This window comes from Biomphalaria glabrata, chromosome 18 (assembly GCF_947242115.1).
Source record: "Biomphalaria glabrata chromosome 18, xgBioGlab47.1, whole genome shotgun sequence".
NCBI classification, from domain to species: Eukaryota; Metazoa; Mollusca; class Gastropoda; family Planorbidae; genus Biomphalaria; species Biomphalaria glabrata.
This window is the reverse complement of record NC_074728.1, coordinates 20,732,618-20,746,628: the sequence shown is the minus strand read 5'-3', so window position 1 is coordinate 20,746,628 and position 14,011 is coordinate 20,732,618. Positions and strand designations below refer to the sequence as shown.

Here is a 14,011-nt window from a genome sequence, read left to right as displayed (position 1 = left end):
GTATAGATGTCAATTTATGTCTCGAGATGACCTGCATCTCTTTTAAGAACCATGTGACCCGGGAAAGGATTTTATCCCGTGGCCAGGATGAGGAATCGACTCTTTACCGACAACTCTGTCTGGAGTCCTCTCTGGGACTAGATAATCATTTCATCACATCCGTCTGGTCATAGGACACGGTGGAAGTGGAAGAAGTAACATGTAAATGATTCCACCCTGACAGACCTACAGATGGAGTTAATTTATATTAGCGTAGTTAAAAAAAAAACATAGCCTGCTTGAGAATGTGTAAACTTTCATGTGCTTCATAAGAGAAATAAGCAAAGCCAAACTTTATTAATTTTATTATCTCCCTTTTTTCAAACGTTATGTCCCTTTGCAGACCTGCCGTCAACGAGATTGCTATGCAGATAACACCATGTCCAAAAACATAGCACAGGTGAAACCTGGTAATTATTCACAACTGGTTGCTGAGTTAACTCGGATTTCACTCGAGATCTCAAATAAAACAGTGGCGTAGCTAAGGTTGGGGGAGGAGGGGGGAGAATTTGAAGTTCCCCCCGGGCCCCAACTTTAGGGGGGGGGGGGCAAAATGAGTGGGTTTTTTTTTTACAGGAAATATTAAATGTTACGCTAAATGCAGGGGCCCCCAAAGAGGTCAAGCCCTCACGGGCCCCCAAATGATGGAACATTCTTAGCTAAGCCCCTGAAATCAAGAGTGAATAATAGCCCGAATAGTTTTCATTTAGTCTCAGAACGTCTAATTTGATCCATTACGGACGTTTTTCAAAAGAGAAGATAATTACGTCCTACGCGTAATCAACGCCGTAATCGATCGAGATCGATCGTTATAGTTAGCCTCAAGACTCACCTGCGACTTCGCAACCTGTGGGCAGCGGAGACCTGTGACGTGGCAACTCGCTAATGGTCTCGACTTCCGATAGGCTATGACGTTGCAAGTCAAGTGTTTAGGCCCTCTATGACGATAGAAGTCTTGCAAAGTCATGCTAATTTTCCCGTCTGATTTAGGCAACCCATCCCTTGCTCTTAAGGCACTAAGGGAGTGGGGGGGGGGAGAGCAGAAATTGAAATTGCTCACTGTACTGTGCTCTTAATGATAACGTCTCAATATTCTGTTTGTGAATTTTTTTATATTCTCATGAGTATTCAGATGTTTAGGGTGGCGAAAAAGAAAAAAATTGCAGAGTTTCGTTGTTCTAGGTCCTCACCTGCAACAAAGTCGATGCTTGGAAACAACACACACAAAGTCGACGTCGGAAACATTCAAAATGAGCTCATTAACATCTGAATTGTTTATAAAAGCTTTTATTTTGTATTATGTAGAGGAGGAACTTAACATAGAAAAGAAAAAAAATCTAGTTTAGAGAAATGTAATAGTTATATTTTGTTTCTATAATTTTTTGTTTTTTAAAAGTTTAAAATCGTGCAATTCAATCGCGATCGGAAACTATTGATATAAATTTAACATGCCACTCATCGGTGGAGAGATTAGGCAGCCAGTTAAACACTGCGCCTTGGGGTTTTATTTTTGTAAAGGATGATCGCAGACCATATGTTTAGTTTATCTTAGATCTACATTAGATTTTGTATGTGTGTTTAGCCTAATGCATTTTCCTTCTTCCCTACGTTTCGAAACATGTTTATAAGTATCATTAGCGCTATATATATTGCTTCACTAGTGCCATTAGAGCAGTTCAGTTAGTTCAGTGATCTGCTAACTACTATCAAAAAAAAATCTCAAACTAAAACTCTATGGATTTATAGGTTATTAGATATAACTTCTGAAAATACCCCGATGTTTTAACCGTGAGAGTGTCAAAAGAGTTGAGGCGAAGGCTCTTCAAACTCTAAGCTTGAAAGCCTGATTGAACAAAGCGAGGTCCAAGTCAATGCCTATATAAAACACTGCAATTTCCAATGTCTGGCATTCCGGTCACATGGACTAAAATACATGGCTGAAGGCCGAGAACACCAGGAACCCCAGCCATTTTCCTATGTTGTACCAAGCTAACCGTGCTGGACTCGCCATTGATGTAACGGCGCCTGGATTTTCGACTGGGACGTCTTGTGTTGCTACTCATTTCGCCTAATCGCATCCTCTAGCGATCGTTTACACCCGAGTGCCATGTTGAGACAGAGCAGCATACCCAGGGACGTATCAGCCAGACAATCCCATCGTTAAAATGTGATTATAAAAATTATAAAATCTTAATTCAAATAAATAGCTTAAATCTCTAAACGAAACAAACAATACATTTTTAAAAACTATTAATCAAAACAGAAATATTGTTTATTCAGCTATCATATTACTATTACACAGACCAAAAAATAATTATAAAAAATAAAAAAATCACAGTGTAGAATAAAAGAAATTAAAAATCACAAGACCAACACTCCGAGAAATGAGATTGCGAAAATATACATGCAGGTCGACGAATTATGTTTAATAAATAAATCACAGCATAAAATTATTTTCTGCACATGTCTACGTAATCATCACAATTTTGAAGCTTTAAAATGAAAATTGGTAACACAATGGCTGCAAAAGCATACTTTTTAAAATATAAACCATGTACCTATATTAATTTTGGGGGGGGGGGGGGGCAAAAGTATCACAAATTATATTATTAAATTATTATTTGTTCTCATTTACATATCACAGACAGCAAATCATATATTTACATAGGCCTAATTGTCATGTACAGTGATCGTTGTTTAATATATACTTTATATCACATTATGGATTTCTTATTGCATTAAAGGACATTGTTATAGACAATATATACTACACTTTTGTTTTAATCGATACACATAGGAAGAGTTGAGGTAAGAAATTGCAGGCGGGTCTGTAGATAGGAGCGAGGTCCAGGGAAATGTAAGAGCTTCTTTGTACAGTGAGAGTGTGTATTGACCATTGTAAGAATATTTCCATCTGTCTCTTTTAAAAAAAGTTATTTTCTGAGAGATGGTCTTTTCTATGCCAGTTAAGGCAATATGACACTTGAGATTGTTTTCAAAGAGTTTCAGAGGGGCTCCTCTCTGATACGAAGGTTCCCCTTAAAGCTCGCCAAAAAGATTACCTTTCGCATACTGTCGTCCCCTTAGGAGAGGCCCCCTCTGATACGAAGGTTTGGTGCACTTTCAAACCGAAACCAATCGTCATAGAAGGCCTGAACACTATCCTGCAACGTCACAACCTTTGGGCAGGTTAGACCAAAAGGCCTTTGCAACGTGGCAACGAGCGATTGATCTCCACACCCCACAGTTTGTGACGTCGCAGGTCCGTGTTCAGGTCTTGTATAACGAAGGATCTCTGTCCAACGAAAATATTAAAATTAGATATATTACCACTTTTCATGTTTTAATTTTTTGTTAAAAGTATGCAATAACTTAAAACCTTTTTTAGAACGTTAATTATATGGGTATTTATCAATATGTTCTCTTATTTCAATGAGACATAGTCCAATAATCATACACACATATTTTATACACATTAAAAAAAAGAAAAGTTTTCAGCTGCTCATTTCTATAAGTTTTTATGTCTTTCTTCGTCATACATTTTATCGTCTGAAATCGGGGTCGTAACCAGCGCCACTGAAATTTGTCCCCTCGAGGTTCACTCCCCTGTGTACGTACTCGTACCACCAACCGACGCTGCCTAGGATGTAGACGTAGGCTCCACTGCTTCCCGGGCAGGTGGCTGTGTTGTAGGTATACATGCAGTACATGTCCTCGTCGGTCCTCTGACGCCACTCCCCAACTGAGATCATCTTCTGGCACCCGTGGGGGTGCGACACGATGATGGTCAGTTTATCATCGTCGCGGGAGTTCCAGTAACGGTCCCGCACGCGCCGGCACAGGATCTTTCTTTTTGCGTTTGTCTGGAGGAGTCGGTCTATCAAGGCTTCGTCGTGAGTGAGGCACGTCAGACGGCATTTGTCCTTGGTGACGTCAGAGTGCCACATTTTGACGTCATTCACGTCGACGTAATCTCCGCCAGGATAATCGTAAAACAATCTACAGCAGGTGGAGCTGGCTTCCGACTCGTCGAAAACCACGTGGGATGCGGTGAACACCTCGATTTCCGCCCAGACCTCTTTGGGGTCCTCAGTGATGCGACAGGCTTGGCAAGGGCAAGGTACCATTTCGTATTTGGTCACGTTGTCCACCAAACCCGTACCGAACCTCGGCAGTGTCCTCCCTCGAAAGTTATAGAACGGATAAGGTACATCCGAGTCCGGCTGGTACATGGGCCTCTCCAAGCTGGTGACATTAACACGGACTCTCACAGTCAGTTCGGCCAGTGCCTTGACCACCTGGACAATGTCCTCCTCTTGAAAAGCTGCCGGAAGGTGCTCGAGCGAGAAGTTGTTGACGGGAATAAACGAAGCGTGTTCGGGGTTCTTCGTACAGCCAATATAAGACGAGAGTAAATCGGCCTCAGAGTCACACACCTCCATCTCATGATTACCTAGAAAAAACGATATGATATATTAGGAGGAGTTATTACATAAATATATCTTTAGTAAAATCACTAAATTTAGAAAGCCTTCAGGATAGAAGACTCAAAAGTAAAGTAGCAATTATACATAAAACACTGAACCATAATCTTCAAATACAAAAACAAAATATAAAAAACACAATTTTATAAAATGCTCGGAAAGACACAGAGATAAAGGCACATTCCTCGTTCCATATGCTAGGACAAATTTGTACAATTAAGTATAGTCTGAACTATTTACTTTAAAATACAGAAACAAAACCTGATGAAATACTCAGAAAGAGTCAGAGATAGAGAAACATTTCTTATTCCATAAGCAAGAACAAATTCGTACAAGTGCTTTTTTCCCTAGTGCTATTAGAGAATGGAGTATGCTGCCTGAATCAGCCAGGAAAACCAACGACAGAGTTTAAGTCATTAATTGACATGCATGATTAGACTAACACATGAAATGCTTAGGACTAATTATCTTATTTTTTTAAGTAACGCTTGTAATATTTAAACTAAAATACTGAATGTCAAATGGCAAGAAAAATACCAGATACTGAAGTCCTTCGAAGAGCGGGTCTGCAAGGCATCCATACAATCATGACGCAGTCCCAGCTGCGATGGGCAGGTCACGTCTGCAGAATGGAAGACCGCAGCATCCCTAAACGTCTCTTGTATGGCCAACTAAGGGAAGGAAAGCGCTCGCAAGGTGGATACAAGAAAAGCTTCAGGGACACCCTCAAAGCTTCTCTGAAGGCGTTCAGTATAGACCCAGCCACCTGGGAGACAGAGGCACATGACAGAGCATCATGGCGTCGCGCTGTGAAAACTGGAGCACAGAAGATAAAACGCCAGAGAAGAAAAGTAAGGCCAATGACACTAGCTCCAGCTGGAATAACCTGCCCAGTGTGCAACCGAACTTTCCGGGCTCACATAGGTCTCACCAGCCACACGAGGAGGCACAAACTCCCAGTGCATAGCCCTCAGCCCCATTGATGACAGTGGCCATCATCGAACCACGATGGACAAAATATATATTAAAGTGCAGGGGTATGAAAGGCTACAATTGATGTGCCTAAAAAGTGTTTAAGCATACTCTATGATAGGGTTTGTGGGCCCTTCGTTTGTAGAATTAAAAAAAAAAATTGTGTTGGGGGGTGGAGGAGCGTTGTAATGCGGGGTGCTTCATTGAGGGGGGTTTAAGAGTTTCCAGGCAAAATAAACATATATATCATGTATTTAAACCGTGATGTAGCACGGGTATCAGCTAGTAAACTTTACATTTTAATGTGAAACCCGCTCTCATTGGCAACTAACAAATATCTGCATTTACAAAGAACACAGACTAATTCAAGAAAAACAACACTAAGACTATTGGTCACAAATGGTCCAACAAAGAAAACCAAAAAAATCTAGCAAAATGATTATTGTCGCCTACATTCTAGTGTTGATAAAATTAAGTGAAGCATTATTACCGTTATACAGTCTCTTAGTGAGCTCAGTGTCCAGGTGTTTGAGGCTGTCTCGTCTCTGAACTTCCGACATTTTTTTTTTACAGCCGAAACTTGTGACTGTTAAGTAAACAAGATGAACATTAATTATACTTTTATATATAAAAAAAGACAAATGTTTCCTTTATATATATTATCGAGAGATAAATTTGATATAAAAAAACTTTTCAGCTTTTCTCTATCATTTTTTATGACTCTCTCTCTCTCTCCTCTCTGTTTCTGACTCCCTCATAATCTTCCCTCTCTCTTCATTACTCTCCTCTCTCTCTCCCCTCACTCTCTTGTTCTCTTTCTTCCTCCCTTGCTATCCCCTTTCATTCATTATATATCGCTCTCTTACTCTCATAATTAACACTCCTCCCTCTCTCCCACACTCTTTATTACTTATTTCTCTATCTTCCCCTACCTTCCTCGCTCTTTTTTCTTCCTCATTCACTCCCCCTATCTCTCTTTCCTCTTTCTTTCTTAGCTCTCTCCTTTTTTCTGTAACTCTTGTCTTCACTTTATTTATCCACTCTTCACTTTATATACCCATTCCTCTCCATCCCTTCTCTTTGTTCTGCCCATTCCCCCTCCCTTTCTCCTTCATCTCTTTGCACTCTTTCTCACTTCCATTTTATCCCTATTTCTCTCCCTCTTTCACACGACTCTCACTTTCCTCTCTATCATTTTCCGGCTTTCTTCCTCTCTAACCAGATAGAGCCGGCCTCAGGCATAAGCAAACTAGGCAGCCGCCTTAGCCTTCTACTGATGGGGGCCTCACGCTGACTCGCAAAGAACTTTAAAAAAATATTAAGAGAAAAAATTGCGAAACTTGCATCAAATCTCAAGCATAGAAAAGTTCTATGTCTACTAGTCTAGCTCTAAGTCTCTTTTCAATCTCAAACAGAAGAGCTTTATAGCTCTATGTCTACTAGTTTAGCTCTAAACTCTAGATCATACAGGTAGGTGTTTCAAAAATTGCCTTTCTTTTTTTCAATTTAATATTATATTTTCGGTTTGCATTAATCTTGCAATTCATTTGGGGCCACCTAATTTACTTCGCCAAGGGCCTACAATTACCTAAGGCCGGCCCTGCTCTCCCTTTTCAAATCTAATCTTATTAAGTAAGTAAACCTGCTGAAATATGTCTGTCACGATTCACGAAACACATGAAGTAATGTAACTTATCATAACTCACCAGTTGAATGTAATCCAGGTAAAAGAGAATCACGTGTCTACTAACAATGTAGCAGTAACAAAAATACTGACTATAAAATCTAGATCAGATCAGTAGGCTGTGGTAATACATATAAGAAACTAATCTAATTTAATTTATTCCACAGTAAGAAGACACTCAAATTGAAATCCACACACGATTACTAGATCATTTGTAGGCAACCTTCTCTAGCAGTAGTCACTTTCTTATACTGCATTAAATAGAATAAGAGAAACTTGAGGGGGGGGGGGTAGTGACGAATATCTATTTTTAGTTTTTTCGGGAAGTTCCGTTGGAGTGAGCTGCTCGAAGTTAGATCTAAGTGAGACCAGCCCATAAACAATGAACATGTGATCAGCTACATTCCTTATCACGTGCAGGTAAACTGTGGGTAGTTTTGGGCGGACGGGTAACATGTTTTGGACAAAGGCCAGGTAAGAATTTCCCAAGAAAAATTCAGTGAACAGAAAATATGAAAATCAGCCAATATTTTAATTGCGCAAATATTTTTTTTCTAATGTTTTTTAAAAACCTTTAGCACTGAATGAACCTCACGGTTACGTGATGCCCATTGATAAAACGTTAACAAGTACGGTCACGTGATATCCTTGCTTGATTCGAGTTAGGTCTTAAGTTGTATAGAAAAGAGGGGGGGGGGAGGCACGTGGGGTGTTTATTTACGATTGGTGAATGAAGTCAATTAAATCTTTCTACATGTATCTACGAGATTGTATCGCCTATCTCCGCTCCCGGATTTGAATAAGGTAACTGCTTCGGGTATTGGTCTGAATGATTTTTACCAAGAATGGAAAATATTTACCAGCTTTCAGGGGAGGGTATGGCGAGAGTGAATGTGTTACTGTTCTGTGTTGCTATCTAGGTGTGAAAGAGTTGTATCCCTTTGTCTATATTTCCCAGGCATGAATGTTAACAGATGACACGTAATAATTTTGAATGTTTTTTAAAAAAGGTTATAGTAAGTCACTGTCTCACTCTGTCTGTCTGTCTGGTAAAAAGTTTGTATACGTTATTTCTCTCACACCCTATATCGGATCAAGCTGAAATTTTGCACACTTATTTTATTTACCTGACAACACAAGAATAAAAAAAAAATTAACCAATTGATGAATTGATTAATGGTAATTAATTATTTAGTTTGGTATCTTGAACATGGTAAAGAAATCGTACTTGATAGATATGGTGGTGTAAGTTGAATTATTCCCATTGAAGACGCACAGATTTATAATATTAGGGTCACGTGTACCCCTACACATGACTGATCCAAACTAATTGATACAATGACACTTAATATAAGATTTGATTTTTTTAAAAAGTGTTTTGTATGTTGTTCTGGTTAGTTTTCCTTGTTAGAGAGAGAGAGAGAGAGAGAGATTGAGAGAGAGAGAGAGAGAGAAAGAGAGAGAGAGAGAGAGAGAGAGCACGAGAGAGAGAGAGAGAGAAATTGAGAGAGAGAGCAAGAGAGAGATTGAGAGAGAGAGAGAGAGCAAAAGAGAGAGATTGAGAGAGAGAGAGAGAGAGAGAGAGATTGAGAGAGAGAGAGAGAGAGAGCTTGAGAGAGAGAGAGAGCAAGAGAGAGAGATTGAGAGAGAGAGCAAGAGAGAGAGATTGAGAGAGAGAGAGAGAGAGCAAGAGAGAGAGATTGAGAGAGAGAGAGAGAGAGCAAGAGAGAGAGAGAGAGAGATTGAGAGAGAGAGAGAGATTGAGAGAAAGAGAGAGAGAGAGAGAGAGCAAGAGAGAGAGATTGAGAGAGAGAGAGAGAGATTGAGAGAGAGAGAGAGAGAACAAGAGAGAGATTGAGAGAAAGAGAGAGAGAGAGCAAGAGAGAGAGATTGAGAGAGAGAGAGAGAGAGCAAGAGAGAGAGATTGAGAGAGAGAGAGAGAGAGAGATTGAGAGAGCAAGAGAGAGAGCAAGAGAGAGAGATTGAGAGAGAGAGAGTGCGCGAGAGAGAGAGAGAGCAAGAGAGAGAGATTAAGAGAGAGAGCAAGAGAGAGAGCGAGAGATTGAGAGAGAGAGAGAGAGAGAGAGCAAAAGAGAGAGAGAGAGAGAGCAAAAGAGAGAGAGAGAGAGAGAGCAAAAGATAGAGATCGAGATAGAAAGAGCGAGAGAGAGAGAGCAAGAGTCAGAGAGAGAGTCTCTTTTCTGCTGGCTATAGAAGTAGAAGACGACTGCTCTTGTGAGCTGTCACGGAGTTTTTACTCTCTAGATATTAAACGTATGTCCTGGGTAGTTGGATATTTGTCGTTCATTTAGTGCATATTCGTATGTTAAACACAGTGTATAATCCATCTGCAGTCTGCCTCAAAGTTACAGTGTTCTATTTCTCCGTCTGTTGAGCCTGTTTGTTAGGGTCGAAGTCATACAGTCCAGCCCTAAGTAACTCCATTGAGCCAAGTAAAAGAACCTGACTCCAACACTGTTCCTGATACTGCTTCGTATTTCCTTGAATAAAAAGTAAAGTTTCCCCGTTTCAGACCTTGAGATCTATGGGAAAGATGATGTTAAGGTCATCCGTTTCTTGGGCCAACTGTTAATGAGAAGGGTGTCATGTGGCCAGAACAACGACCAATCGCCTTTACTTTTAAAGTCAAATACCCATTAGAGTTGATGAGTTAGGTGGACTCAGGGGCGCCCTAAAAAATAAAAAAGCCCAAAATCATCACCGAGATTTGAACTCGAGACCCCCTCCGTGAGTAAGCCTACAGCTTTACCGCTCTAACAACATGCCACTTTCTTATTAATTGTTCGGTGAAATTCAAACAGCTGACACATACTCTTACCATTAACTTTTAATCGTCTAAACAAAGTTGAATGTAAAATGTTTATAGCTAGCGACTTGCTGCAAGTTCTTATACAATTTGGAAGATCATTGGTGGGTTGCCTGAATCAGCCTGGATGACCAACGACTTAGCAGAGTTTAAGTCATTAATTAGAAAGCATGACTAGATTGACACATGGAATGCGTAAGACGTAATTATCTTCTTTTCTTTTTTGAAGTAACGTCTTTAATAAATAAGATAAGATCCACTTTACTTTTTTAATATGCTAATGATAGGCCTTAAGATCTAGACCAGTGGTTCCCAAACTTTTTTGTCTCGTAGACCCCTTGGAAGTCCTCGTAGACCCCTGGGGGTCTATATAGACCACTTTGGGAATCACTGATCTAGACCATCTAGACTTAGAAGACAATGCGCAAAATGTTCCTGAACTTTAATGAATGAATAGGGCCTACTGCGGAAATACCCGAAGTCGTAATTTGTTCAAAATAAAAATTTTCTGGTCCTCTGGCCAAATTTAAATTATTTTCTTTTTTATACTTTACAAATAATAACGGTCAAACCAGAGTTTACCCAGAGACATTCATTATTTTACTAACAATATTCCTCAAATATTAAATTTCTAGGAAAATCGTTAGAGCCGTTTCTGTGAACCGTGTCCGCCCGTGAGGTTCCAGGTTTTGCCCATGAAGGTGCGACCTGAATAGAGGTATTTTGAAACAGATTATTGAGTTGAGTGATCGATCGATAATTTCTTTAAACACTTGTTTCAATACTGTCAAGGGCGGACTGGGTGCTAAAATCGGCCAGGGCATTTCTATACAATCCAGCCCACAAAGTCTACATCAGTGATGCCCAACCGAAAAGACCAGGCATATAAGAAACTCGTGGATGTAAGACTTACATTAATTAATGAACAATTTGAAGTATACTTTTCTACTTCAATGTGAGCAACAATGTAGCTAGTGAAGAGAAGGCCTTAACGTATGTCAAGATACATTTTTCCATTTTTTATATTTTTTTATGGGCGATTTTCTACATTTTGTGCCGACATTTCGGCGGGCCGGAAGAAACCACGTCGCGTGCTGGATGTGACCCGCGGGCCGTATTTTGAGCATCACTGGTCTATATCATATGATGGGCATCCAATTCTAGGTCTACCTGTCTTCAAAATCATCATGTTAAGTTTGATGAAGTATCGATAACTGTACGCATGCATACAGTAAACTCTATATCTTTATAAGAAATATTGGCGTTAGTTGCTTTTTAATCGTTAAGTATGTAGGCTCTAAAAGGATGAAGCCTACTAGTAGCACTGTCTACGGATGAAGGCTATTAAACTATTTCGGTAAATATGTTTGATTAAAATAGTATTACGCTATAGAGTCTGTAAAAGATTTTTTTTAATTCGACGCTCAATGGGTCTTTATAAGAAAATATCATAAAGCCTTTAACAATTTGATATGTGCCTTTGTGGCATCCATAAATAAATAAAATTACTCAGTAAATACGCAATTCTATCACAACCTGTCTTATATATTACAGACGTTACTTCAGAAAGTACTGAACCAAATGTAGAGAAAAGGGAAATTCCCATTCAAATTACTTGTAGTTAGGTTTTCTTTCAAGAATCAGACGAAAAGAGAGAAAACTAGTTTCGATACCAAGGATGTAGTGTTTCCAGGAGTCACGCCACAGGAGCGAACCAATGCGGGTGCATCAGCTGTTTTACCTCACCTCAAGACTCCAGTTGCGTAGAGAGCTCTAGTGTTAGGCTCAGTTCATAAGTCAAAAAATGAAGATTTACAATGGTTTTAGTAGCACATTTTCTAGTGACCTTTATATTACAGAGGCGTAGTGAGCAAAACGTGCGCCCGGGGCGAGGTAATTTATTGGCGCCGCCTCCCCTCATTTTCCATAAACCACACATAGAAATATAGACCTATGAATAAAAAAGTATTTAATAATAATATAATACTAATAACATTAGAATGTATTACCTAACTAAAATATCTACAATTATTTTATTTTTAGGCGCCTCTCTGCGTGTGACGATCTCAACGGAATGTGGCACCCAGGGCATCATGCTCATCTTGCCCCCCTCTCATTACGCCTCTGCTTTATAAAATTACTATTCGACCGGCGGCTATTTTGCAGAGCCGGCCTTAGGTGACCGCAATGGGCTCCGCACTTATGCGACCCCAGTGGACCCCGCACTTTTGTAGGACCCGCGCTAGTTCTATGTGTATAAATTATTAAATTAAATCATTGTATAACTTATAACAGATTTTCCGCGGCCTCTTGTCATTTTACCAGGAGCTCCGGAAAATCTCCAAAAATTGCAAAGTATACGAAAAACTCTTGGAAATATCCAGAAATTATTAAAATCTTTAGAAAACTCATACGAATCTCCTGAAATAGAATTTTTATGATATACTGTATGACTTCGCTACACGCAAGGCTCGTAAAGTTCGTGGTATAACTTTATCCGCAGAAATAAAAGAGAGATCTTTTCTTTACTTCTTCTTCTCGTCCAAACTCTTTGACGAAGAATAGAATTATATATATAGATTTTTTATATGCCATCAACTAGCTCTAGTGTGGATGGATCAGCTGTTTTACCTCAGAATTGTCCTGAATCCTGTCATAATTTGACCAACATAAATATCCATCAGCATGTCTGCCTCGTGGTGTGGTGTGGTGGTGTGGTGGTGCAGTTTGGTGGTGTGGAGTTGTAGTTTGATGTTGTGTTGTGGTGGTATGGTGTGTTGTTCTAGATTGGTGGTGTAGTGTGGTTGTGTGGTGTGTTGTTCTAGTTATGTGGCGTGGTGTGTTGGTCTGGTGTGCTGTTTTAGTTTATAGGTGTGGTGCGGTGTGTTGTTCTAGTTTGGCGGTGTGTTGTTTGTGTGTTGTTCTAGTTTGGTGGTGTGTTGTTTGTGTGTTGTTTTAGTTTGGTGGTGTGTTGTTTGTGTGTTGTTCTAGTTTGGCGGTGTGTTGTTTGTGTGTTGTTCTAGTTTGATGGTGTGGCGTGGTGTTCTAGTTTGGTGGTGTGTTGTTTGTGTGTTGTTCTAGTTTGGTGGTGTGTTGTTTGTGTGTTGTTCTAGTTTGATGGTGTGGTGTGGTGTAGTGTTCTAGTTTCACATGTAAATTATGAGTGAGTCAAGTGTGAGTGCACATTTTGGTTTTTATAGTTATAATGTTTTGTTTGGTGTAATGCACAAATTGTAAGACAAATTTAACTTCATCTTCACGTTCACATATCTAAAGTCTGTTGGACATTGGGGCACCACACAGGATCTGTCAACGTATCTATCCATGCTGTGTCCTTTGCCATTAGTAGAATTATTTTTTTCACTGATGGGCGTGACCATTCTTTGGTGTTGTCTTCCCATCGCTTTCTTTGTCTTCCTTTTCTTCCTGGTACTGTTCCCTGAAGGAAGGTCTTGGCGAGCCCTGATGGCCTTGTGATATGGTAAAAGGATTTGTGTTTACGTTTTTGACTATACCTTCATAACTATCCGTTCATTGAATACATATGAATATTAACAATGTAATAATAATAACAGAGTTAATAAATCTTCGTATCCTTTGGTATCAGGTCGATCGTCGAACTAACAATATAACAGTATCGACAACACTTTCGACAGAAGTTTAGTCTACTTCTTTTTTGTATCGACGGAGATACAAGATACGGAGATACAAGATACGGAGATACAAGATACGGAGATACAAGATACGGAGATACAAGATACGGAGATACAAGATACGGAGATACAAGATACGGAGATAGTTGTTGATAAATTGTAGTTCATAGTTTCTGATATTCTATCTGAAAATACTGAAACCTACCTATTTTACCTGCCATAGCGGACCACTTCAGGGGCCGATTCGGAGTTTGTATTTCCACACAAACTGTCTTTGTCACCTTGTTTTCAATGCTTCTTTTGTTGTCAGGTTACAGACAAAATATTTCTTCTTGATCTGAGTGTGCACATA

General features: G+C 39.6%; 2 protein-coding genes across 3 annotated transcripts in view; both read right to left on the bottom strand.

Moving 5' to 3' along the window:
• The window catches only part of LOC106054021 (uncharacterized), a 37,607-nt gene extending 36,252 nt beyond the window's left edge, over positions 1-1,355 (bottom strand). The window contains exon 1 of the mRNA XM_056016583.1: positions 1,230-1,355. Coding sequence (XP_055872558.1) covers positions 1,230-1,284 — 55 coding nt within the window. The 5' untranslated portion in view covers positions 1,285-1,355. The remainder of the gene's footprint in view (positions 1-1,229) is intronic.
• Positions 1,356-2,293: 938 nt separating this feature from the next.
• On the bottom strand, positions 2,294-14,005 carry LOC106057746 (uncharacterized). Of its 2 annotated transcripts, none has more exons than XM_056017140.1 (3): positions 13,865-14,005; positions 5,986-6,081; positions 2,294-4,492 (listed from the first exon to the last, which is right to left on the bottom strand). In XM_056017140.1, the coding sequence occupies exons 1-3, from the start codon at positions 13,878-13,880 to the stop codon at positions 3,582-3,584; spliced, it is 1,023 nt and encodes a 340-aa protein (XP_055873115.1). In that variant the 5' UTR covers positions 13,881-14,005; the 3' UTR covers positions 2,294-3,581. The 2 variants fall into 2 exon arrangements, with proteins under 2 accessions (XP_055873115.1, XP_055873116.1); XM_056017141.1 differs by lacking the exon at positions 13,865-14,005 and adding an exon at positions 7,202-8,437.
• Positions 14,006-14,011: the final 6 nt, after the last annotated feature.

Bases quoted from the DNA above. Each gene is read 5' to 3' on its own strand.
- LOC106057746 (XM_056017140.1), bottom strand. The intron at 4,493-5,985 runs GTAATAATGCTT...CGTTTTTTCTAG, and splicing joins CACTAAGAGACTGTATAACG to GTAATCATGAGATGGAGGTG.